General features: G+C 36.6%; 2 protein-coding genes across 3 annotated transcripts in view; one reads left to right on the top strand and one right to left on the bottom strand.

The window, feature by feature from the left end:
• fam189a2 (family with sequence similarity 189 member A2) overlaps window positions 1-7,124 on the top strand; it is a 46,560-nt gene extending 39,436 nt beyond the window's left edge. Inside the window, exons 10-11 of the mRNA XM_081367184.1 lie at window positions 4,840-5,135; window positions 6,022-7,124. Coding sequence (XP_081223310.1) covers window positions 4,840-5,135; window positions 6,022-6,279 — 554 coding nt within the window. The 3' untranslated portion in view covers window positions 6,280-7,124. The remainder of the gene's footprint in view (window positions 1-4,839; window positions 5,136-6,021) is intronic.
• A 1,904-nt stretch (window positions 7,125-9,028) lies between these two features.
• apba1a (amyloid beta (A4) precursor protein-binding, family A, member 1a) overlaps window positions 9,029-25,429 on the bottom strand; it is a 60,128-nt gene continuing 43,727 nt past the window's right edge. The window contains exons 4-14 of one of the 2 annotated variants that reach the window (XM_081364638.1): window positions 23,477-23,587; window positions 22,354-22,393; window positions 22,104-22,249; window positions 19,045-19,077; window positions 18,214-18,300; window positions 15,827-16,012; window positions 14,915-15,094; window positions 14,554-14,766; window positions 14,291-14,410; window positions 13,131-13,271; window positions 9,029-11,562 (exon numbers count right to left, since the gene is read on the bottom strand). In XM_081364638.1, the coding sequence (XP_081220764.1) occupies window positions 11,491-11,562; window positions 13,131-13,271; window positions 14,291-14,410; window positions 14,554-14,766; window positions 14,915-15,094; window positions 15,827-16,012; window positions 18,214-18,300; window positions 19,045-19,077; window positions 22,104-22,249; window positions 22,354-22,393; window positions 23,477-23,587 (1,329 nt within the window). In that variant the 3' untranslated portion in view covers window positions 9,029-11,490. The remainder of the gene's footprint in view (window positions 11,563-13,130; window positions 13,272-14,290; window positions 14,411-14,553; window positions 14,767-14,914; window positions 15,095-15,826; window positions 16,013-18,213; window positions 18,301-19,044; window positions 19,078-22,103; window positions 22,250-22,353; window positions 22,394-23,476; window positions 23,588-25,429) is intronic. The other variant, XM_081364639.1, reaches the window with a different exon arrangement.

Genomic DNA, 25,429 nt, shown 5'->3' with positions numbered 1-25,429 from the left:
GTGACTAGGTGTTGGTAGTTGTCAAATATGGTTACTATGGAGTTTTTATAGAGTTCTTAAAATCTTTAATTTCGAGTGCCTTCAGTACGGCACTCGGCCTGCGGCCTCGTGCCTATGGCCGAATAGGCACAAGCATGGAGCGAAATCGCAAGGCCACAAGAGTAAAATTGCTTTAAAAAATAAAAAAAAATAAAAAAATGTTTTTTTTTTGTTTAGGGTGGTTGCTATGGAGCTCTTAGTGGTTGCTAGGGTGCTGTAACTGGTTGCTAGGGTGTGGCTATGAAGATTTTAGGCCATTACTTATTGGCTGCTTGATAATATAAATCCTCTGAGGGAGAGAGAGAGGGAGAGACGCAGGGGTGTCAGGCCCTTTGGAGTCTGTGTGTGTGAAAACGTCGGTTTGGATTTGAATTTTTTTAGAATGCCCAATGTAAAGTCAATGGGACTTTTTTGGCCGCTTTTTCGTCCGCTGTGCGAACATCGTACACCCGATCGCTTAGAAAAGTCATACCACACCTCTCCTCAATGAGCCGGTCGATTTGATGCCTCACTCAGGGGTCTGAGACAAACGGTGCGGGGCGCATTACGCGCCAAACTTTGTCCAGAATAATAAGAAGAATAATAAATATAGCTGCAAGCAGCCATTACCGGGGCCAAGCAGAATAAGACGACAAGACATGCCAACATGTCTGCAAGTGTCAGACCAACTGCAACAATGAGCAATTAAAGACATTTAAAGAGGATTTTTGGCAAAATGCCTGAAAAATCATAGAAACAATAATTAAAAATATGATTTGATGGATTATCACTTTCGACCAATAGGTGGCGCAGTTACAAAACTGATGTGATGTGGTCAGAGTGAAGTTACAATGACACATACAAAGTTTGGTGTCAATATGTCAAGGCATTGCAGAGATAAAGCCTGAATTAGTGCTATTAGCATTATGCCTCAACTTTGCTGCTGCGCTATACGAAAACGGTTTCGTCTATCGACACGAAATCCATAACTTTTAGTCGGCACGGTCTGGAGATGATACGATTCGATTTTGGTGAAAATCGGACAAACGGTCTAGGAGGAGTTTGAAAAAGTAGGTTTTGAATGAAAATCAAGATGGCGGACAAGAAGTTTGACCAAATAAGGAAAATTTGGTATCTATGTTCTCGGCTTGACCCAAGGAATCTATAAAGACCAGTGGCATTTACATAGGCTGATGTATTCAAAAGTTATTAGCAGTTTTGGAAATGTTGTTATAACTTTTGACCACTAGGTGGCGCTGTCTCTAAATATTTTGGGTACCTTCAGGGGATGGTGCTGATGGCACATTCTGAGTTTCGTAATATTACACCAATGCATTTGTTAAGTATAGCATTTTATTTCACAAAACTGCATTGAAGTCAATGGGAATTTCATGTTTTGTTCTATTATAGCGCCACCAAGAGGCTCAGTCCCACCATTTTTTTTATGTGTCCTCAGAGTGAGCCCATACATATATGTGTCGATTTTGGTGCAAAAATCTCAATTTGCTTCGGAGTTATAGACATTTATATGAAAAAACACGTAAAAAATGACTGACACATGACTTTGATTGAATATTACTACCCCTAAACATCAATATTTTCGCATTTGGGCATTGGCGTATAGCTATCGACCTATGTTTCCAAACTTCTGACGGTGGTTTCGTCTCGATCGGACAATCGGTTTCGAAGATATAGCCTACTGTTTTTTAAGCGCTAAATCACAACGCTACACAAACCGTAAGGCAAAACCTAGCATGTTTGGTATCGTTGGACTCGGCAACAATTCAGGAGTCTAATGAGATGAGTTTCGTGAAAATAAGTCGACCACACCCAAAGTTATAAGCATTTGAAAAAAAAAATTCACCACTAGGTGGCGCTGTTTCGAAACTTCTCACACTTCTTCAGGACATCGTGCTGATGACCCATACCAAGATTCGTAACAATCCGTTCATGCATTGTTAAAATACAGCATTTTAGCACAAAATTCAAAATGGCCGACAGTCAAAATGGCCGATATGGCAAAATTGGATATCAGTCGACTCGGCATGTCGCCCTGAATCTAACAAGACCAATTTTATGATTTTTGGACAAACTGTTCAGAAGTTATAAGCAAAAATAGCCATTTTTCATATCTCCGGACCAGTAGGTGGCGCTGCGCCAAAACACAGCATGTTGCCTCAGGTCATGCTTGTGATGACTTGTACCAAGTCTGGTCTGAATACGATAAAGCGTTGCGGAGATACACCCTTACGACTGTTTTTGCAGCCGCTACGTAAAATTAGTTTGAGTGTTTATCGAAAACGGTTTGACGAATCAATTTGAATTCCATAACTTTTGGTCAGCACTGCCTGAAGAGGATCTGGTTCAATTTTCGTGCAAATCGGACAAACCGTCTAGGACGAGTTCGAAAAAGTAGGTTTTTAGAAAAATTCAAAATGGCGGCCATATTTATATGACGGAAAATGACGTCATAGGGTGCAATCGAATCGGTATGAGCTCAGGAAACAGAGGAAAAAAGAATTTTGTTGATTGGCCTTACGGTTCAAAAGTTATTAGCAAAATAAAAGTGAAACTTTGGACAGGTGGTGGCGCTAGAGGGAATGACTTAGAAACACCAAAATTGGTGTATTTAATGTTGGGAATGTCCTCTATCAGAATGTCAAACCAAAACAACTTTCCCGTAATCGGTTCTATGGGCTGCCATAGACTCCCAGTCGGAAAAATGAAGAATAATAATAAGAACGGGAACAGATACAATAGGTGCCTCCGCACCTTCGGTGCTTGGCCCCTAATAATAAGTATGGAGGATAACAATAGTGATGCCTTGCTTTCAGCAAGCACCACTAATAAGTATGCAAGAGAACACTAATGATGCCTTGCTTTCAGCAAGCACCATTAATAAGTATGCAAGAGAACACTAATGATGCCTTGCTTTCAGCAAGCACCATTAATAATAATAATAATTTTTATTGTATCAATATATACAGTGGTGGTCAAAATTGATGGCACCCCTGATAAATATGATAAAAAATGGCTGTAAAAAATAAATCTGCATTGTTTATCCTTTTGATCTTTCCTTCAAAAAATTCGCAAAAATCGAACCTTTCATTGAAGTAAAAGAATTGAAATTGGGGGGTAAATCACATTATGAAATAAATGTTTTTCTCCAAAACACACTGGCCATAATTGTTGGCACCCCTAGAATTTTTTATGAGAAAAATATCTCTGAAGTATATTCCCATTAATATTTACCTTTATTTAGCACACCAGGGTGACTAGGAACATGAAATTGTCCAGCTATGACTTCTTGTTTCACAGGAGTTTAAATATGACACAAAGGCCAAATTCCCTTAATCATCCATCACAATGAGTAAAACCAAAGAATATAGTTCTGATGTGCAGCAAAAGATTGTTGAGCATCACAAAATAGAAAGTGGCTGTAAAAAAATATCTAAAGAATTGAAAATCCCCATTTTGACCATCAGGGCAATAATTTAGAAGTTCCAATCAACTAAAGATGTTACGAATCTGCCAGGAAGAGGACGTGTGTCTATGTTGTCTTAATGCACGGTGAGGAGGAAAGTTTGAGTGGTCAAAGACTCTCCAAGGATCACAGATGGAGAATTGCAGAGATTAGTTGAGTCTTGGGGACAGAAAGCCTAAAAAAATGTATCAAACAACCCCTACATCACCACATGTTGTTTGGGAGGGTTTCAAGAAAAATCCTCCTCGCGCCTCCAAAAACAAACTCCAGCATATTCAGTTGTCAGACACGATTGGATCTTCAAAAGGGACCGGATTCTATGGTCAGATAAAAAAAAAAAAAAAAAGGGCTATTTGGCAGCAAACCCAGCAAATGTGTTTGCTGCAAACAGGGATGAAGAGTACCCCATGCCTACGGTTAAACATACTGCTGGATCTTATATGTTGTGGGCCTATTTATTTGCTGGAGGTCCTGGACATCTTGTTCAGATGCATGGTATTGTGAATTCTAGCAAATACAAACAGATAAAAAATCAAAACCTGACAGCCTCTGCTAGAAATCTTATGATGGGCCGTGGTTGGATCTTCCATCAGGACAACTGTCCAAAATAAACATCAAAATCAACACAAAAATGGGTAACTGAGCACAAAATGAAGCTTCTGCCATGACCGTCCCAGTTCCCTGACCTGATGAGTGGAGTGAACTGAAGAGAAGAAGCACCAACATGGATCTGGGAATCTGAAGGATCTGGAGAGATTCTGTATGGAGGAATGGTCTCTGATCTCTCGTCAGGTGTTCTCCAAACTTATCAGACATTATAGAAGAAAACTCAGAGCTGTTATCTTGGCAAAAGGAGGTTGCAAAAAGTATTTAATAACAGGGTGCCAACAATTATGGCCAGCGTGTTTTGGAGAAAAACATTTATTTTATAATGTGATTTACCCCCCACTTTTAATTCTTTTACTTCAATGAAAGGTTAGATTTTTGTGAATTTTTTGAATGAAAGATCAAAAGGATTAACAGAAAATGCATATTTATTTTTTACAGCCATTTTTTATCATATTTATCAGGGGTGCCATCAATTTTGACCACCACTGTAATAAAAAAAATTGCCAAATTGTGCAGCTCTACAAACAAGTATAGCATGTTTGTGTGAAAAATTGCTATTAGATTTCCCCCCTCAAATTGTGTAGCTCTGCTTGAAAGCATTGTGTGCTTTAGAAAAGTGAAATGAGTTTTCATCTCCAATGAGTTTACGTAATTTTACAAATATTTGTCAAAAACATGCAGGGGTAATAAATATGTCATTGTGATATTGGATTCTCTCTCTCTCATAGTGATGAGTTGTGAAGCCGCTACACAGACAGAATTAGGCCCGGCGTCAGCGACAGGAACAGAGCATGGGGCGGTTACGCTACGACGGGGCCGTGGCAAGCGGAAGCCTCGTCCCAACTCCATGGTGGACTACCAGAACTATAGAGACACAAAACTGCTGGTGGCACGTTTTCTGGAGCAGTCCTCATGCAGCTTGACCCCTGAAGTACAGGAGCTGGTCAACAGCATCAAAACCGTCCTGCGCTCTGATGAGGAACACATGGAGGAGGCCGTTCGCTGTGCCAGCTTCATCGACCAGGCAAGACACACACACACAAAAAAAAAACGCATAGAATTGCGTATTGCTTAGAGCACGTGCTCTGACACATTTAGCTTTGGTGCTCAAGTGGGTGATTTGAGTTTGAATCCAGCTTGTGACATTTTACAGGGATAGTTTCATCGATTGTCATCATTTACTCACCCTCAAGTATAAGTTTATTTCTTCTGCTGAACACAAAAAGAAGATTTTTTGAAGAATATGGGTAACCAAATTAGTTAATAAGCCCCATTGACTTCCATAGTAGGAAAAAAAAATACTATGGAAGTCAATGGGGCCCATCAACAGAATTTTCATTTTTGGTGCAGTTGCTGATATTTCTATAAATTCTGATTGCTTATAATGTAAATCAATGAGATATTTAAAACAGTACAGCATTAGCAGACTATATTTAACTGCTTTAGTTTTAAACTATTTATTTTATAAAACATATAATGAAATACAATACAACAACGATTGAGAAATGTACAAATAAACATTCCACAAAGGCCTGATGTATCATATTTGATACGTTGATTTTTCTAAATAATTGTGTGTGGATAATCTAGTTGCTTCAGTGTTTATCTTGAAATATTGCTAACAATATAAAAGTATTTACATTTAATTTATAAAAACCAGGAAAGATTTCACAGCAAAGTGGCACAATCTGATGGGGGGGGGGGTGTTTTTACAGTTACATTAAAAAGCCTTTTACTTGCTAAAAAAGTACAAACTATCAATCTGACGACAGAAGGCACGAAGTAGATTTTGTTTTTTCAGCAATGTTTGTTTTGCAACAGTAGGCTTTATAAGATGAATATCCCATTCAGCCATTTTTGTTCCTAGAATTTCCTGTCCTCTCAGAGATCATTTTCATTAATGTTTCCAGGCCATCACAGTTTCGGAGGTCGCACCAGCTCGATCGCCGCAGACGGAGATCCCCTCCAACACGCTTCCGCTGCGCAAACGTCCTGGCGTCCTTCACCTGCGCAGCTGTGGCGATCTCAGCTCCTTCACCTGCGCACAGCTGCACACAGGCACCCGTTCTCGGACTAATTCCAGGATGAGTTCTCGGGCAGGATCCCGCCGCCTGGAACAGGAACGCCCACACAGCCTTATAGGAGTCTTCCGAGAAACTGTCCTCTGAGCGACGTCTCAAACGGACTGGATACGCAAGGAAAAAGACTCTGTCCCGGTCGGGTGAAGGTATAGTGAACACCACAACGTGACACGGAAGCTAAGCTTTGTATAGAGTACAGATGATTTCACTTCATTTTCTGTTTTTGTTGTCAGTGTATAAGCTGAATATTATTCATTTTTAATTTTACAGTGGGAAATCCAGCTGTTGCTTGTTTTTATTTTTTTCACATGATTATATTAAAACACTGGGGGGGGGGGGCAATGTTTATTTACCAAATGTCTATGTTCCTTGGACTATGTGAAACATACAATAATCATTATATTAAGAGAAACATTCAAATGGCATGGCTATATTTAGCTTATGTGATGTGGAGAATTACTCAATGCTGATTAAATCAGCATATTGTGAGGTAGAGAATGAATTTGAAACTTTTTTAAAATTTTATTTCTATTTGACCATTCTGAACAATATTATTATTTCGGTCATACTTTAGTTTAGGGTTCAGCTCTCACTATTAACTATGACTTTTGCCTCGGTAAACCCCTAATTACTGCTTTTTAATAGTAAGTAAGGTAGTTGTTAAGTTTAGGTATTGGGTAGTAGGATTAAGGGATGTAGAATATGATCATGCAGAATAAGGCATTAATATGTGCTTTATAAGTACTAATAAACAGCCAATATCCTGGTAACATGCATGCTAATAAGCAACTATAGTTAACAGTGAGAACTGGACCATAAACTAAAATAGAGATGTATTGTGCATTATTACTGAATATGAGGAGGCTAATCTGAATTGTATGGGTGAAACATGCAATCCAAATTCCTCCTGAATTAAACATGGTTTTAAAATCATCTGCCTTTTGTCTGGGTTTTTTATTCAATTGACATTACGAGAGTGTAGAATAAACTTTAGTTACACTTTATTTTAAGGTGACAGTTATATAATTGCTCAAATAAGTACTGAGTATTAATTAACTACATGTACTTACTATAGAGTTATGGTTAGGATTTGGTTTAGGGTTGGTTACTTTTAATTATGCCTAATTTACTGTTATTACTATAATTTGAACATGTAGTAACGTGTAACTACGTCACCTTACATTAATGTGTAACCTAAACTTCTCTAATTATATGCTGCCGTGCCGTTCATAAGTTTCGGGTCTACGCTTTATTTTAAGGTGTCAGTATTACAGTGTAATTATACATTTAAGTACTGAGTAATAATAATTAACTATGTACTTACTATAGGGTTAGGATGTGTGTTAGTTGCATGTAATTATGCATCATTTATTTATTACTACAGTAACGACATGTAACGAGTAACAATGACACTAAAATAAAGTGTTACCAGATAATAATAAAAAAATTAATAGTTTTACTTAGTAAGGATGCATTAAATAGATCAAAAGTGACAGAAAAGAAATGTGTAATGTTATGAAAGTTTTATATTTCAAATAAATGACGTACTATTCATCAAAGAATCCTAAAAACTTTCACAAAAATGTTTCACAACTGTTTTCAACATTGATAATAATAAGAAATGTTTCTTGAGCAGCAAATCATTATATTAGAATGATTTCTGAAGGATCATGTGACACTGAAGACTGGAGTAATGATGCTGAAACCTCACAGGAATAAATTACATTTTCAAATATATTAAAAGAGAAAACGGTTCTGTTAAATTCTACTAATATTTCACAATATTACTGTATTTTTATCAAATAAATGCAGCCTTGGTGAGCATAAGAACAGGAAACAGGAAAAAAAAACTTACCGACTCCAAACTTTTGAACAGTAGTGTGTATTTGAGCACAGTACACAGGACATTGTCTCGTATTTGGGGTAAATACACAACAGCTACCGTTTTCGGATGACGGCCAGGACCAGTAACTGAAAATCATGCTGACCGCGTGTGAGATGAAAGAGACATTCTAGTAATATACGCTCTCAGTAGTTGGTTTAATAGTGTAAATACTGTTACAAACACTCCTGCTATGGTAAAGGAATGTATCTAAATAGTTCAATCACAGAGAAGCTAGCAAATAAATAAACATTGCTATTGCTTTACAGAAAGTGTGTTTTTACTTTTAGACAATGACAAACATAGAGTTGTAATTACATTCAGAGCAAGTGCATTATAAATACTAATCAAACCCACAGTTTCTCTTCTACTTCAGTACGAACCACACACTCTGCCGAGGCCTTGCATTCTACAGTCTTGTGGTGGGAATCCGTCCAGTACTCTGCAAATCCAGGGTTACATATTATGTACACTGATATTTCATACCTGGTGTCATTAACGACACATTAAGCCACTTGTTTTGCTTCTCCATCATTAAATAATTAAATCCATCCCTCATTAAAGCTTGTACATTATTCTGAGGCGGACACAGAATGTCTTGTACTGTATAGTGCAGAAGTCTGGGACACTAGGTTGATGCGTTAATATTACAGCTCAAAAAACATAACCGTCTAAACTGTCACTGTTTCATTTCAGTGTAAAACTGGACAACATCTTTTACAATAAATATGGGAGGATGCTATGGTGGTAGCAGACCAATTACATTATCATGACAAAAGTTAGTGTCATTCAGCCTGCGGATTTCAATCATGACGTGATGATGCCCCTTAAAAATAAAAGATTAAATAATAATAGCACACTGGTGTCAAAGACTTTTGCAGTTTACTTTCATTATTGTACACATGGTATATATACTGTATATATAATGCTATATGTAAATAAATATAATATTATATATATATGAAAGTGTCTAGCTGGTTTTATTTGATGATGATGATGATGATGATGATGATGAAGTCATTTGTTATCACACATCACACTCACTACAAGAATAAATAGCAATGCATACAAAAAGATCATGCTTCACACACAAAACAATAAAACATGAGGCCCTTCCTCTGTGTTAATGACTTTTGATTCAATTAGTAAAATAATACAGTGCTAATGAGGTCATATTGTGGGGTGAAATTCACATTTTAAGCAACAAGAAGTATCATTTCTTATCAGCGCCACAATTACAAGGAGCTTGGTAACATCTGAAAGAGCCAGAACGCCATAAAATACAGTCGTCGCAGAGCAATAAGATTCCTCGCAATATTTCTAGTATCAATACAGATTCAACTGCAGAAATGTCATCAGATTGTGATATAGTCTACATTGCTGTAACAATCATTTGATGGTAAAAGATACCTTTGCAAATGTGTGAGTGTGTTCTCAAAAGAATTCCAGGCAACACGCAAGTACACTTAATGGTAAATATGGGGAGAGTGGTTACAAAGCTTCTTGTAAGACATTTTCTTGCTTGTTTTTTCTTCAGATGCAAAATCACATATAGTGATATTTGCCAGGCTTCAGACAGTCTCTAATAAGTAATAATGGAGATGTGCCAAAGCATGCCGAGGTTCTTGCACAGATGGTACTATAATGTTTGTCTGAGAGGGCAAATCTCTGGAAACACAGTCGGTCGTTTTCAATCGGTTCATGTTGAGATGCTCTATACTAAAACAGTATACTGGATACTTAGTCATACACACTTGCAAATCCAACTCAAATGTACCAGATTGAAGCTTTCTAAAAGAGTGAATACAGTTCTGTTAAGACACATTCTGTTCTTGAGTGAAAAAAAAAACACACTAAGTGAAAAAGTAGCACACGTGAATTAAACATTTAGTTGATAAAAAAAGACCGTAATGAAAAAAATCTATTTTGAAAATGTCAACACAAACTTTTTTTTCCAAGTATAAATGTTTAAATGAAAATGCTACTAATATGGGCATATTTAATTTGCAATATTATTTCATTTACAGATGCTTAAGACAAAAATGAAGATTTTCTGTGCATAAAAAGAAGGAATGGATTCATTTACAACAACACAAAATATTGCACATCAATTAAAAAAAACAGAAAAAAATCATTTTTAGTACACTTTCCCCTGACTGTAATATATGTGTATGTTTATTTAAAGAGGTTGTTCAAAACGTGTCCCATTCAAACAACTATTATCAAATCTCCAAAATGCACCTCCATATATTTCCAAAACACTTTCCTTTCTTTTCTTTTTTTTCAAAATATGGCATCATCATTCTGTAAGGCATTTCATCCACAATTTCTATGTGCTCTACTCTATACTTAGTATACTAGACATTCCCATGAAGCAAGAAGCTCATCGTCATTTTGATAGGAACTGTGTTTAAAAAAACCTTTTCACAGGACTCAATGGTTTGGTCCATTTCTAAGCAAACAGGATGCAGATTTGAATTTAAGCAAGTAAAATGGTAAGTTAAAGAAATGTAAGTGTATTTCGTGTTTCGGTATCAATTACCTATAAATATGATCAAAGATGCAACATATGAGCTATTTTTAGAAACGTGAAATAATATTAACAATGTTTGAAATGTATATGTAATACATTATATCAGGTAAATTAACTTTCATTTTATGGACCGTAATTGAAAAAAACTCCATTTCCCAGAATGCTCTAGTTTACTTACAATATTCTCCAGTCAAATATGTCACTTTTTTAAACCAAATTTAAATTTTGGTGGCTCTATTAATTGAAAATTGAATCAGTTATTTTAATTATTAAATATAAAGACATAATTAGGCCAAGTTATGTCTTTGAAATGCATTTCAGTACATGTATTTTCTTGTCGTTCAAATTCAAATTCATCATCCTGTAAGTTGTGACCAATTCAATTCCAACTCCATTTCATGAATTAAAGTTGCAGTTTGCTATTTTCACCATATTCCTCAGACTAACAACTGCCCTTAAAATTTAAAGTTGAATCTTAAACGCTTGATGACTGCCAAGCTCGAATAAATAACAGCAAAAAAGAATGGTAAGGCAAACTCCTTTTTGTCCACCTAACGCTCACCTCACACAGGAGTCGGTATCTGGTTTCAATAGGACACCATTTCCTGTGATGGGGCTCTTTAAATATTTCTCACACTCTCTCTCTGCTTCGGTCCAGTGCACACCGAGAGGAACAGCACAGCACGGCAATCTCACTCACAGCAACAGAAAAGAACAGATGAAGAGCTCAGGGGAGGCAGTGAAGTCATGGAGAGCCATGTTGAGCAGAGCTTCAGTGGATTCAATCACACAGTCACCAGTCCACAGGCCTGACACTTTCACATCAAGATTAAGGTTATATCTGGTGACAACGGGGAAGGAGGCTTGAGAAAGCGTTGTAGCTTTAGATGTAAACTGGTTGCTCCTGGGCTGTTAACAAGCGGTACATGGCAGCCGGCATAGTCTTCATGTGAATCTGTTCAGAGTGGGGCGAAACGTGAGAGTCAGGTTCAAGTGACCGCAAAAACCATTTAGACATTCAAGCTAAACGTAAAAATATATACAAGCGTGAACTAGTTGTGGGCGATATGAACAAAAACATATTAAACAATATGAGAAAATGTATTTCACAATAATAATAATAAATATATATATGTATTTTTGCAAGTATTTGAAATATTTCCAAGCACACTTTTAATAGTGCGATAGGGCTGAACGATATGGGAAAAAAACTGACATTGCGATATTTTGTTTCGCAATGTCTATTTGGAAAGAATTAATAATTCGAGAATGATTGGGGTGATTTTGTAGGTGAGTGAATCTGCATAGATTACAAGCATAGATAAATACAATAGAACAAATGTATGTTTGATTAATATTGATGACAGGTTTTTTAGGCTGCTGTCACTTTAAGACCGAATGCAGTGCCCGGATCCAGTATAATGATACGTCTATGTTTTCTTTCTCTCAATTGGTTACATTCATATAGGCCATATGTGCTCGTTTAAGCACAAAAAGAACAGAAAGAAAAGAAAGTGCACAAGTTCAGAATTTGGTTCCATTGAGGCACTTACAAAAGAAGCCAATGGGGCCAATTTCAGGAAGATTAAAAAGCAGAAATGTGAAGCTTACAATTTAATAAAGCACTCATATTATTCTGTTAAAACTTTTCTATTATTTGAGCTCAAAAGTTGTTCTCATTTTTACAATTTGTATGGTTTTAATTGTTGCACTGTAATGGCTACAAATTTGCAATATTCTACATAACTATACTTAAAAAGGTTAATAAGTGATTACGATTGGCCACATTCACTTCTATTTTAAGTGTCACACTTTAAGTCAGGTTATTTTTGATTTTATTTTTAAGTGGAAAATACTTTCTGTTGAGCTTAACTTGTACTGAACCTGGAACATTCCTATAAGGGGCTTTTTATGCACGGGACTTTATCTACACCACAACTGACGTTTGGGGGCCTGAAAACGCAAACTTTTGAAAATGGGATTCAAAGTGCAAGTTTTTGAAAACCAAATATGCACATTTGTGAAAATGGTGACGTCATGCGCATGAGTATTACGTGTTTAGTCTATAGGCGCCAAGTGACATCGCCAACTACTGGCCCCTACGTTTGTCGTCTGTATGTAAAAAACGCAAAACAAAAACGTTTCAGTTTTTAGTACGTTGTTGTCGTAGGAGCGTACCCAAAGTATTTTGATCCTTTCTGGTTGTCAAACATTAGTGGACCATGATCATAGTTATCATGATGAACAACACCTGTGGTTACTCTGATAGGACACCTGTGTGAACTGACTTCATACAAAAATCACACTGGCACTGGTTGATTAACAGTCATTGCAAAAATAACTTCTGAGAAAAGCCAATGTTGATAGGCTGTGATCTACATGAAACAGAGCTAAACCAGGTGCCAAGTTTCCGTAGTTTCATGATCATAATTTAAATAAATAGGGTCATTACCTCATTGGAGAATGTGAAAAATATTATGTTGTTAGGCAGGTGTGGAGCTCGATCGTGCTCCCCAAACTTACCTCACCAACTGCATTAGACAGAATATGTACAATCTTCTCATGAGGGGTGGCCACAACACTCTGGCTATTGATTTCAATGATCCGGTGGCCGACACGGACTCCACCGCGCTCTGCTATCCCTCCTCTCATGAGACTGCAAATCTGGAGGACGCAAAATACATTAAAGTTGTACTTCAGATCAGATTGTAGTAGCATTGAGATACTATCATATATATATATATATCTTTTTTTTTGTAATCTTTTGAATACATTTAGATTTTTGTATTTTCCATTTTAATTTTAGTCAAAGTTTTAGTAAGCGCGTTTTTGTCATTTTTATTAGTTATTGTGTTTATGATTTATTTTATTATTGTTATGTTTATTTATTTGATTTTTAATTGTTTTAGCTAATCAAATTCAACTAAATGAAAATGAAAAATGTTACTTTGGCAACTTTTATTTTATTTTATTTTAGTTAACATTTATTTTATTTAAAGTATTAAATTTTTTTTTTATGGTTTTAGTTACCTATAAAAACCCTGATTCAGACTCTTTAAAAGTCAAGTCACTATTGAAAAAACATTTGGTAATAACTTTAGTTTAGGCTCCATTTCTCACTATTAACTAGTTTCTTATTAGCATGCATATTACTAGGATATTGTCTGTTTATTAGTACTTATATAAAGCACTTATTAATGCCGTATTCTGCATAACCATATTTTACATCACTAAATCCTACCCAATAGCTAAACTTAACAACTACTTACTAACTATTAATAAGCAGTAATTAGGAGTTTATTGAGTCAAAAGTAATAGTTAATACTTAGTTAATAGTGACAGCTGAACCGAAAACTAAAGTATAACCAAAAATACCGTAGCACTAATTACAAACTACTACAACATTAAATTATTAATAACAATAAAGATCAATAACAATATTTTCATCTAAAGGCTGATAAATGGCTGATGTTAAAATTCTTTACTCTTTTTTTTCTACATAAATTAAAAATAAAACACTAAATACTTTGTGCATCATAACACTATAATATACAGTATGAAAAATGAATATTATTACATTATATATATTACATATAATGCACATACAGATATACAAAATCAGTTTATACCAATGGACACAAAAGAAAAATCTCTAATTTTTTTTTTAAATCCAAGAGACCTACAATGCCATTCTGCACACTAAATCCCAGCTGATATCTCAGGTCTGGTCTTCTGATGAGGACAGTGGTCACAGGTGGGCATCTCACAATGTTAAGCTTTATTCTGGATTGGTTCTTCAATCCCTAGAAGAACAATATGTTTGACACAATACATTGAATGTAGAAGTATTGGCTAAAAATTTTAAATCAGTGAATCAGAATTAGAATTAAATCTTTGAAATTCCCAATATTTTTGCACATGAAGTGTACTTAAAGTCCACTTGTACCTTGATAATACTCTGGCAGGTGGAGAGGGGTAATCCCACCAGGCTGGTGCCATTGATGGACATAATCTGGTCCCCAATGTTCAGCCTGCCGGACTTCTCTGCCGGGCCGCCGTGCATCATGTTTGCTATAATAACTGTGGGAAGGATGGAGCCCCAGCCTGACTCTACAATCACCAGCCCAAGAATCTCTCCCTTCTGCTTCTCTATGTAAACCTGTAGTGCACAGACACATACCCACCACTTTTCTCACTGCTAAAACACGATTTAGTCAACATTACTGATAATTCTGACATTATCCAGGCAAATTCTCAAAATTTCACAGTAATCTTCTGTTTTCACAAGGCATGTGCTGTCCACTTACATCTTTGCAGTTCTCAGACTTGGAAAAGTGAATGAGGTCATCGTTGTACATGTCTTGCGTGTTAAGGAGGTCGCTATACTCTTTCTGGCTCAGATCCTCTGGGTTGATGCCATTGGCACGCAGGAACTCTTGATATGCCACACTGAAAGCCTGGCCAATGGATTGAGCTATGAGCTGAGCCTGAGCACAAATAGATATCAGGTAAAATGGACAACTAATATTATATTAAATAACTAAAATATAACATTGCATAAATACAATTTGATTTATCTAACCATTTTTAAAGGACAGCAGTTTAAAAAAAGATGACAGTTAAACAAATGGGTCAAGAGACGACAAGGGCGGCATCCCTCAGGATAGTCGCACGCCTTTTGCCCTCATGTCACTGTTGTGCACTGTGCTGAGACATACACTGTGACATATACGGGCTCTTTAAATTCAAATAGCCTCTGCAGACGAACAGAGAAAAGGTCACTTCCCATCTACTGATTCAACCCACGCAGCAAGATGGCCAGGAACACCATCTGGATTAATGCTATTAGAGGTCACTACCACAATGGCCAGTGACTGCAATACTGAACATGCTGGGGGGAAAATGTGAGGAGACTAAGAAAAATTGGGCAAATATGGATGATTAAATGTGGAAAAGGGAGTTGCTGTTGTGTGTTGTGGTTGAACAGAACTCCCCTTAACTGTGGTAAAACCACTGTAATAAACAGCCTAGAGTGGCTTATTGCTTTCATCAACCACAACAACAGCAGTATTATAAAAATGAAGTGTGTAAATCCATTTTAAAATATATCATTTTATAATGCTAAAGCAATAAATTGAAACTGTCGCCCTGACAGCCTCCGAGGTGGCGACGACGGTTGATAAGGTCACACTGACACATAGCTGGGATGAAGAACTCACATCTTCAGATTCAAACACGTGACAGATCATCTTGTATTGCCGCTTCTCGTCCTGGGCAGGGTCAGAGGCTTCCATGTTCTCCTGAGAGTCAGAGCGAGCCATTCTCCTTCTGGCCATCAACACCACGATGTTCCCAATATCAGCGATGTAAGAGATGGTCCTTAAAGGGTGGTCCATCATGGTCTCCTGTGAATCAGGAGAACATTGTAATGGTAAGATTAAGCTTAATCTATTTCTACACACACACACACACACACACACACACACACACACACAATATATATCTATCTATATCTATATCTATATCTATTTATTTTCTCAATCAATATTTTTATTCTATAAAACATTGAAGATAAAAATACTGGAAAAGAACAATTGCCACAAATCCATTTAGGTTGTATACAGATTTGTTTTTAAATAAGTTTATTTTTCAAACCCCATTTGCAAATCTTTCTTCTTGTTTAAGCTTAAATCAAACCAAAATTTTGCCAGGTTTCAGCTAGTATACATTTTTTAGTACACTACAATTCAAAAGTTTGGTGTTAAGTAAAAAATATTTTATGTTTTTGAAAGAAGACTCTTATGCTCACGAACCTGCATTTATGTGACCAAAATACAGTAAAACAGTAATTGACATGCTCAGACACAAGGAAGAATTGAGGATCTCAAAGCAGCATTCGTTTTATTTAACAAAACAACACAGAATACAAAATTGCAAACTGAATGTACGATCAGGAATATGAAACGGCTTTATAAGCACTGAAAGACAATGACCGACAATGACCGACAAGGAATAGAAACAAACTAGCAACAGAAATAAAAAGGAACAGGAACTAAGACAAAGGAAAAGAAGAACATATAAGTCCATGAAAATGAAACTGAAACTCAGGCTGAACGTTACATTAATCCAGATTAAGGAGCCGGGAAGATGACAGACCGAGGTGGCGAAGATGAGACGAGGGAACCAGTGAAGCCGCAGGAATGACAAGCCACGCTGGAGCCGAGGGAGCGAGGAGCCACAGTGGAGTAGGTGAATTGATGGGCCGAGGCAGATTCTTAAGCCCGGAAGACCAAGGTGAAGCTGGGAATCTGAGGATCAAGTAGGAGCTGGGAGCCGGTAAGCCCAAGGTGAAGCCAGGGAACTGGGTGGAACCAGCAGAGAAAGAGAGAAATCAGCAATGAAGAATGAGCCAGGAAGCTGGATGGAGCCAGCGATGAAGAAGGAGCCAGGAGGTCGGCAGAGCCAGAGTAGATGAAGGAGCTGGGAAGCTGGGCACGACCAGCAGAGGAAGTGGATCGAGGAAACTGGGTGGAACAGGCAGGGGCAGGGAGCTGGATGAAACCAATGGAGCAGGGAGGCATACTAGGGTGGGCAGTAGGGTGAGAAATGGTTCTGGTGACCACAAGTCCATCAAAACTCCAACAGGGATGGACATGGCATCTGGCTTTAGTTCCTGAACAGCCTTGGCGACTAGCTCGGGCTCCGGGAAGACATTGGAGGATCCTCTCCGCCAATGGAGGGTCCATGGTTGGCGTGGGCTCTGGCTTTGGGTTTGTGGAGGGTGCAAGCTCTGGCTTTGGGTCTGTGGCAGGATTTAACTCAGGCTCTGGGTGTCAGTGTTCTCCTCGACCTCACCCACAGTTAGGGGGGAACCAACCAGCAACAACGCAAACTCTATGTATTGCTGCAGCGAGCAGCTGGAGTTCCCCATTGGAAGAGACTGTAGGAGATGGTCGTCTAGCTAGCCCACTCCAAAAAACACATCTTGAGTGTGTTCTTCTCCCAGGGTCAGTCATTCGGTCATGCTCAGACAAGAGTTGAGGCCGGATCTCAAAGCAGCATTAACTTTACTTAATAATATAACAAAGAATACAAATCGCAAAGTGAATGTTGGAGCAGGAAATCTCATCAGCTTTTCAAGCACGTAAAGACAATAACCAACAGGTAACAGAATGAAATAAGGGATATATATATATATATATATATATATATATATATATATATATATATATATATATATATATATATATATATATATATATATATATATATATATATATATATATATACACACACACAGGGATAACAAGCTAAATTAACACGATGCACATAATTATCATGGGTAACCATAGAAACAACCTAGCAATTGGAATAAAGGAAACAGGAACTAAGACAAAGTATTGATTAAAATAAAAATGACGCCAAACTTTTAAATGGTAGTGTGTATTTTTTTTTTTTTAAAGATCAAGAAAAATTCAGTTTCTCATGATGAGACAAATAAGTATTCTGTACTTATACTAACTCATTGTGATTTCTGCTCTAGTATTTTGTTCACTTTTGGTAAAAAGAAAGTGTGGAAACCAAAGTCATATAGGTGATGAAGTACCTGTGAGTCTGCATTTAGCACTTTGATTCTCTGAGTGGAGATGAAGAGATCTACCTCCGTCATGGGCTGAGCTTCACCTTCTGGAGCCTGAAGATGGAGAAAATCACACAATATCAGTCACTGAGAGAGACATTAACGGAGAGAAAGAGAGCGAGAGAGCTGACAAGGCCCAGAGATGCCATGAAGGAGCGTACAAACATCTTCCAACATTTGCCATCTTTAAGGCCAGATATTCAAATTATTTGAAACTCTCTCCTTCATTGTGTAACTCTGATAACCTGTACTTTTTTTAAGCCAGCTAGTATTGCAAGTTGGCATGGGGTTAGTTTGGTTAGTTTTGTTCTTCATTTCAAGAAATTCAGTAAGTTAAGAGAAAGAGAGGGATACAGAGTTTTCAACCAAGTGCTGGACAGCTTAATAAAAAAAGACCAAGAGAAGTGCAAAACATGCTGTGCCAGATATACACCTTCAAAAACAGTCACAAACACAGCACAGTACCTCAGAAAGAAAAATATCAGGTACGAAGAAGAAGAAAGTAAAGATCACTTGCATTTTCTGTATCCAGCAAACTAGACATTCCTGGCCTTAACTTATTCCACGGCTTCCCCATGTAAGATCTGGTGATAAAACTGAGGTAATGTTTGGTGTGGAATGAACAATGGCTAACAGACTGTGCGGACGGACACAGGTACATGACTCATTGCTGGATTCAGAAAAAAATGGCAGAGTGACAGAAATTATGAAAACACTGAAGTGCTGAAACCAGGCAAAAGAAGAGGACGAAGAACAAAAATAAAAACAAAACACCAAACCGATGACCAATTACTGCACCTTCTTCCTGTTTTTGGCTAATTTCTGGGCCGTCTGCTTAGCATGGAACAAACAGAGACAGGAACAGTGTTAGATAAAGCAGAGCTCAGCAAGACCAATCACATTTGAGGTATCTCTCTGCTCAATAAGCTGCATCTGAAAAGTGACTGCATTTTTATCAGCTGTGGAACGGATTCAGATGACACCAAGCCAAGATTATTAGACACCACCCTGCAACAATATGTTGCCTTTGGTTTCTTTTCATGGCAATTTGCACCGTCATCCACCAGGTGGCCCATTTGTTCTTTTAATAAAATGTCTACTGTTGGTGTTATATTACAGAACATCCTGTCCATAAAACATCAACTATACAAAGCAGGGATGAACTCTGCTGAAAATTAGATCAAGAGCAAGTTCAAACTTGCCAGAGGCTGTGATAATGGATCGAACTGGCCATCTAAGGAAGATCTACATCATGGCAGCTGAGGCAGGGTGTATTGATTCAGATGTCTCTCCAAATGCATGCAATTTACACTTGTTTTATGTACCGCAGTGAATCCGTCTATCTACTAAAACCCCCATATTAGCGATCCTCAAGGATGTCACTCATTTTGAGCTCATGGTTGTGCATTGGAGAAGGTACGGTGTCTCACACATGCAAGTGAGGTGTGGCCCAATAAAACAAAGAACTCATAACCTATGATCATTTCTCAATTGTCTTTCACAACGATCTCATACCAAGAATAAAATATGGTGGCAAAGGCCCGTTCACACCAAGAATGATAACTATAAAGATAACTATATTAGCGTCCACACCAGTGGCCGATATCGTTCTGTTTATTCTAAGCGCATGCTTGTCTGTCACTTTAAATGCTCCAACAGGATGGATTCTGATTGGCTATCAATGTTTTTATCGGTTATCAGCTGGACTAAATCGTTCTGAAAGTGATTCCACGATATTGTTTCTCTGTGCCGTTATCGTTATAGCTGTGGTGTGAACTCTGCTATTCTTTAATATTGAGAAAGATTTTTAGAACTATATCTTTATCGTTATCTTTTATAGGTTTCGTCCTTGGTATCCTTAACTGTATAATCCATAAGATTTACATATTTACATATTGTCTTTTGAGGGTCAAGCGCATAAATCTATTTGGCCCACATTAAACTTTTTCAATTCTAAGGAGGAGCTCCATTACAAGAGAAGGGGAAACTTTTTTTTAAGGTGATGTGAAATGTGACTCTTGGTCTTTTAAGCAAAACTGTTAAATCAGATAATCTACAAAAGGACAGCATATTGACTTATTCTGTAAATACTAAATTAGTGTCAAGGTTTCCTGTCAATATTTGACCAAAACTCATTTGAGGAACCCTTCAACCTTAACTGCTAAGAAGACCAGATCAGATCATAGGGATGCATGATATCCTTCAGTTATGGGATGATTTTATTTATTTATTCATTTATTTATTTATTTTAATCAATTTAGATATAAAGATGATATTAGATATTTAATTAAAAAAAAAAAAAAATAATAATTACCATCATCAAACACAATTTAATAACCCTGTTTTTTTGTTTTGTTTTGATCTCAAAATTAATATCCATTTTCATACTCTACTTTATAATATTGGGGTGCCTAATTTTACTTTTAATATGATTGATTTAGTTTCTCCAAGTGTCTCCAGCATTGGATGTTGGTGTGCTGGTGTTATCATTATGCTGCTTAATATATTCCCTAGTAATATCTAGAACTACTTTCCCAGCTAACAGGGAATGTTCTCAGAACTTTCTGGCAAGGTTCTCTCAAAGTTATGAACAAACATTATTCCATGTTAATAGAATGTTTGTTCAGAGTTATCTGGCCTTTACTAATATTCTCAAAACGTTAGCACAAAACATTATTTCATACACCGTTCATGGAATGTTTTTTCTCTGAAACATTTCAGTTGGATGGTCATTTAACATTTTTAAAAAAAGTTACTACTTGTTTCAGAATGTTTATATAACATTTGAAAGGAACGTTCCCAAAATGTTTGCAACGGATAAATATCTATATATAGATAAAATGGAATGTTCTCTTAATGTTTGTATAACCAAGAAAAAAACATGGGCGTTTTGATAGTTCAGAGAACATAAAAAAAATAATCTCTACATAACTTAACACGAATGTTAGAAAAATGTTATTTAGAACATATTTTTGTTTGTAGGGTTGGCCAATTTGGTGAAAAGGTAAATGCTGGTCCATCAGCTAGACCAGCACCAATCCAAGGCTAACCAGACATGAATTTAATGCTAAGCTTATAAGCTGATAAAACAGAAGAATCTGATGTCCACACAGTTACCTTTCAATGACTTCATAATTATAATCATTAGCAATCATCCATTCTGATATCGTTGCCTGCAATACCACACAGCAATCTGTAATTGAGCATTTTAACACAAAATGTACATACAAAGGGACATGCTGAAAGAACACTAAATGGCACAGGTGTTGGGCTCACTGCATTTTTTAAGGTGGAGGTAAAAAATGCTGAGTAATGCAGCTGACAGGGCGAATGGCTGATTTATGCTGCAGGAGGATGAACAGGAGGGAGGTGGTAAATGTCTCTGATCCTTCGGAACAAGAATCATGGGATATGTCCCTGCATTTGACTATGGAATCATTACCGCAAGAGGACCACACACACACACACACACACACACACACACACACACACACACACACACACACACACACACACTTAGTTGTATGATCATCTCTCTTCTTCTGCAGTGAACTGACATTTCAATTCGAACAACAAAATATGACTTTCTGTCTGCAAAACGCAACTTCATCATGTTGTATCCGAGGAATAAAATGCTTGCGCAATAAATACACTATCTGTATACGACAAGTCAGAGCACAGCTCTGCATTCCTTATGAATTTCCATTATTTTGTCCTAAAACTGTCACTTTTGGTTTCTTGGAACATTTATGCTGATCCTGAAGCAAGTATTGCTTAGGAAATTTCTTGAGATAGATTCAAAGAAGCTCGGGTTTACATCTTCACAGCGGGGTAAAGACAGAACCCTTTCACCTCACCTTAATGCGACTCACAGCCTCCTGAGCCTGCATCATGCGCACATTTTTGGAGGGTGTCTTGTCTGAGAGCAGCTGGGTGGATCCCAGGTAGTTAGCAGCAAAGATAATACCATCAATGAGGTCCTCTGGGTCACATGGGCCTGGTACTAACAGAGAGGAGAGGAACATTTCAGATCATCTTCAAAGCATGCTTATGTGGCAGCTATGGACCTGAAAATTGTAACAATTAGGAAAATACAGACAATCTTACCTTCCACATATGTCGGGAATGAAGCAAGACTTCTCCTTGACTGCACATACAACAACAAAGACACAAATGGCTCAATACAACATTCTTTAAGCTGTTATTTTATTGCAAAATTTAATATAATAAATTATATTATATAATAGAAAATAATACTGAATACCATGATAATATAATATATAAATAATAATATATTATATGGTAATATAATATAATATTCAATAATATAATATAATATAATATAATATAATACAAAATATAGTATTTTGTATTATATAATTGTAAGCAATACATATGGATGGATAATGCACAGTAATATATTATGTTATACTATACATATCTATATATAATACAGTGAATTTCTCTGAGATCATAGATGTCACTTCTTGGGCTTTTTGGGATAATATTTGAAGATTTGGTGATTTTTAGAAATGTTTTTTTTTTTTTGGGTAACACTTTACAATAAGGTTTATTTGTTAACATTAGTTAAGTACATTAGTTAACATGGACTAATAATGAACAGCACTTCTACAGCACTTAATCTTAGTTAATGTTATTTTCAACATTTACTAATACATTATTAAAATACAAAAAAGTTGTATTTATTAACATTAGTTAGAACCAACAAGAACAAACATGAATAGTTGTATTTTTATTAACTAATGTTAACCAAGATAAATACAGTAACAAATGTATTGCTCATTGTTAATATTAGTTAATACAGTACATTAATGTTAACAAATGAGAACTTCTTGTAAAGTGTTACCGTTTTTGTTTAAAAATGACATTTCTAGACAATGTATTCTTGCCTATATATAAGGTATATATTTAAATAAATTAACTGAATTAATAATACAAAATAGCAAAGCAAGAATACATTATATATAGGCAAAGCAGAAATACAGTTTTAAACTTGAATCTGCTCCAATTAATCTATTATAACGGTCTCTTGAATAATTTATAATAACTTCTAAATCACACACAGTCAGGGCCCTAATGCTGTGGCCAGTAATATGCGTCTAATTAAGTTCCTAGAGCACCTTCTCAACATTATTACCAAGAATAATAAAAAAGAAATCTTCAATTTTTCTTCAAACACAGTTTCAGAGGTCTATTCATAGCCTCCTACCTCTTTACTGGCTGGAGATGGAGACTCAAAGCTGTCGCTCCCCTCGTGTGGCGGCAGGGGACGGCTGGAAGACTCCGCCCCCTGTGGGGACGTGGAGCCTGAGCCTGGAGACTGGACAAAACAGACGAATTCATTAATTTTGCATGCTTTACAGTCTATCATTCTGGACTACAGTGACTAATACAAAAACTACATTTACTCATTGAGACTTTCTGTGACGTTTAGAGTGCATTATGTTAATACAAGTCTTCACAGTTTTTGAATAAATTAAATAAATGAATAAAAGAAATTGGTATAATTTAAATAGCAAAGCAATAAGGTAGATTCAAACCAAAGAGAAGGATCAAATAAAAAGACTAATGTGGCACAACTGAAAACTGCCACTGCATGTACGATGTACTGTTAAATGACTATTGTTGGCAGTAGGTTCAGTTCAGATACCAGGTAAATAATTCCCAATTAAATCATTTTAATTGTCTCAAAACTACACCTCATTCCTCTGAAGAGGTCATATCTGAGTCCGAAATGTGAAATACTAGAGAACAAATGACTCATACCCTGAATAACCAGAGCACATTAAAATGAAATATTTAAAAGATATTTCCTCCTGTTCATCCTTTGTCATAACATATAAATACTGCAGTCCCACAATGTGTCTCCATTACAATAATAATCAGATGTGTAGAATGTAAATGAACACTGTAAAAAAAAATGTTGCTGCCTTAAATTTAAGTATAATCAACTTGTTGTTGATGTTTAAGTCATTACAACTTAAATTGCATTCAACTGACTTGAAAAATAGCTGAATCTTGTACAACAACAAAAAGTTGAAAATTGATTAACTTATTTTGATGAGTTAAAGCAACGTAAAAACATTAGGTTGATACTAAAACATTTGAAGATAAATCCAAACCACATTTACGTAAAGCTCCTCACCTCATCACCATGGTGACGATCTACCTGATACGTCCAGAAATTTTCCATATCAATAAGCGCTTACAAGAGCTGCAGTGAAAAATGTTCTTCCTCAAGATACACTCAAATCAAGTGCAACAGCAGATGTTGCTCTTTGGACCAGAGTACAAGAGAGAAGAACATAAGAGCCTCTTCCTCTCTCATCAAACTCACGTTGATAACTCCACTTACAACAGAGGAGAACACGGCTCCAGTTACAGCCCGACCTGGGAGAACTGTTCCTGGAACAGCTTCGCTCAAGAGTGACATGGATCAGAGATCATCACACTATGCCACATCAGTGCTATTCTGCCGGAAAAACTCATTTCTGCTAAATTCCCTGACATGTTTACCGGTGGAATAAGCAGCACTAATGAAGTTAGCAGATACTAGAAGTCCCTATTAGTTATGGAGTCATTTTTGACTTTTCACACACTGAAATATAAATGACCGATACGCTGAGTTTGAATAAAAATAAAAATAAATGAAAATAAATAATACATTTTAAAGCATGTTAAGCATTAATGGAGGGCAGGGGAAGACGGCAGTTTTTCTTCTCTGGTGTTATATGAGCCTTGCTGAATTATTTACAGGCCGTCTCTTTCTGTGTCTCTTTGACTGCACTAAATAAATCATATTGTGAAGGGGAAAAATAACAGGCTTCTGATGAAATGTCAAATTCTGAGAACGGCACAGAATAGGAGTGGACAGGACACCACCAAGTGTTCAGCGCAACTTTAATGGGACTTAATTGTGGGATATGTGGAAGATGCATGACTGAACGATATTCACTGAACGACCGTTGTTTACAGTTCAAAATTGAAATGTTTAGGATGGTTCACTATTTCTAGGGAATGAATCAAATGTAAGAATTTTCTAAATAGATATGAACTTTTGAAGAGGATTTTTTGGATCATCTCAAATCATAGTGGAGAAAATGATCATCGGTTTTGACACAAACGTGGAGTTCATGTAGCACAAGTGCTGCTGTCTGCACTG

Source organism: Scardinius erythrophthalmus, assembly GCF_964197995.2.
Source record: "Scardinius erythrophthalmus genome assembly, chromosome: 5".
NCBI classification, from domain to species: Eukaryota; Metazoa; Chordata; class Actinopteri; order Cypriniformes; family Leuciscidae; genus Scardinius; species Scardinius erythrophthalmus.
Note: the sequence above shows the minus strand (reverse complement) of the source record. Positions and strands in the feature narration are given on the sequence as shown.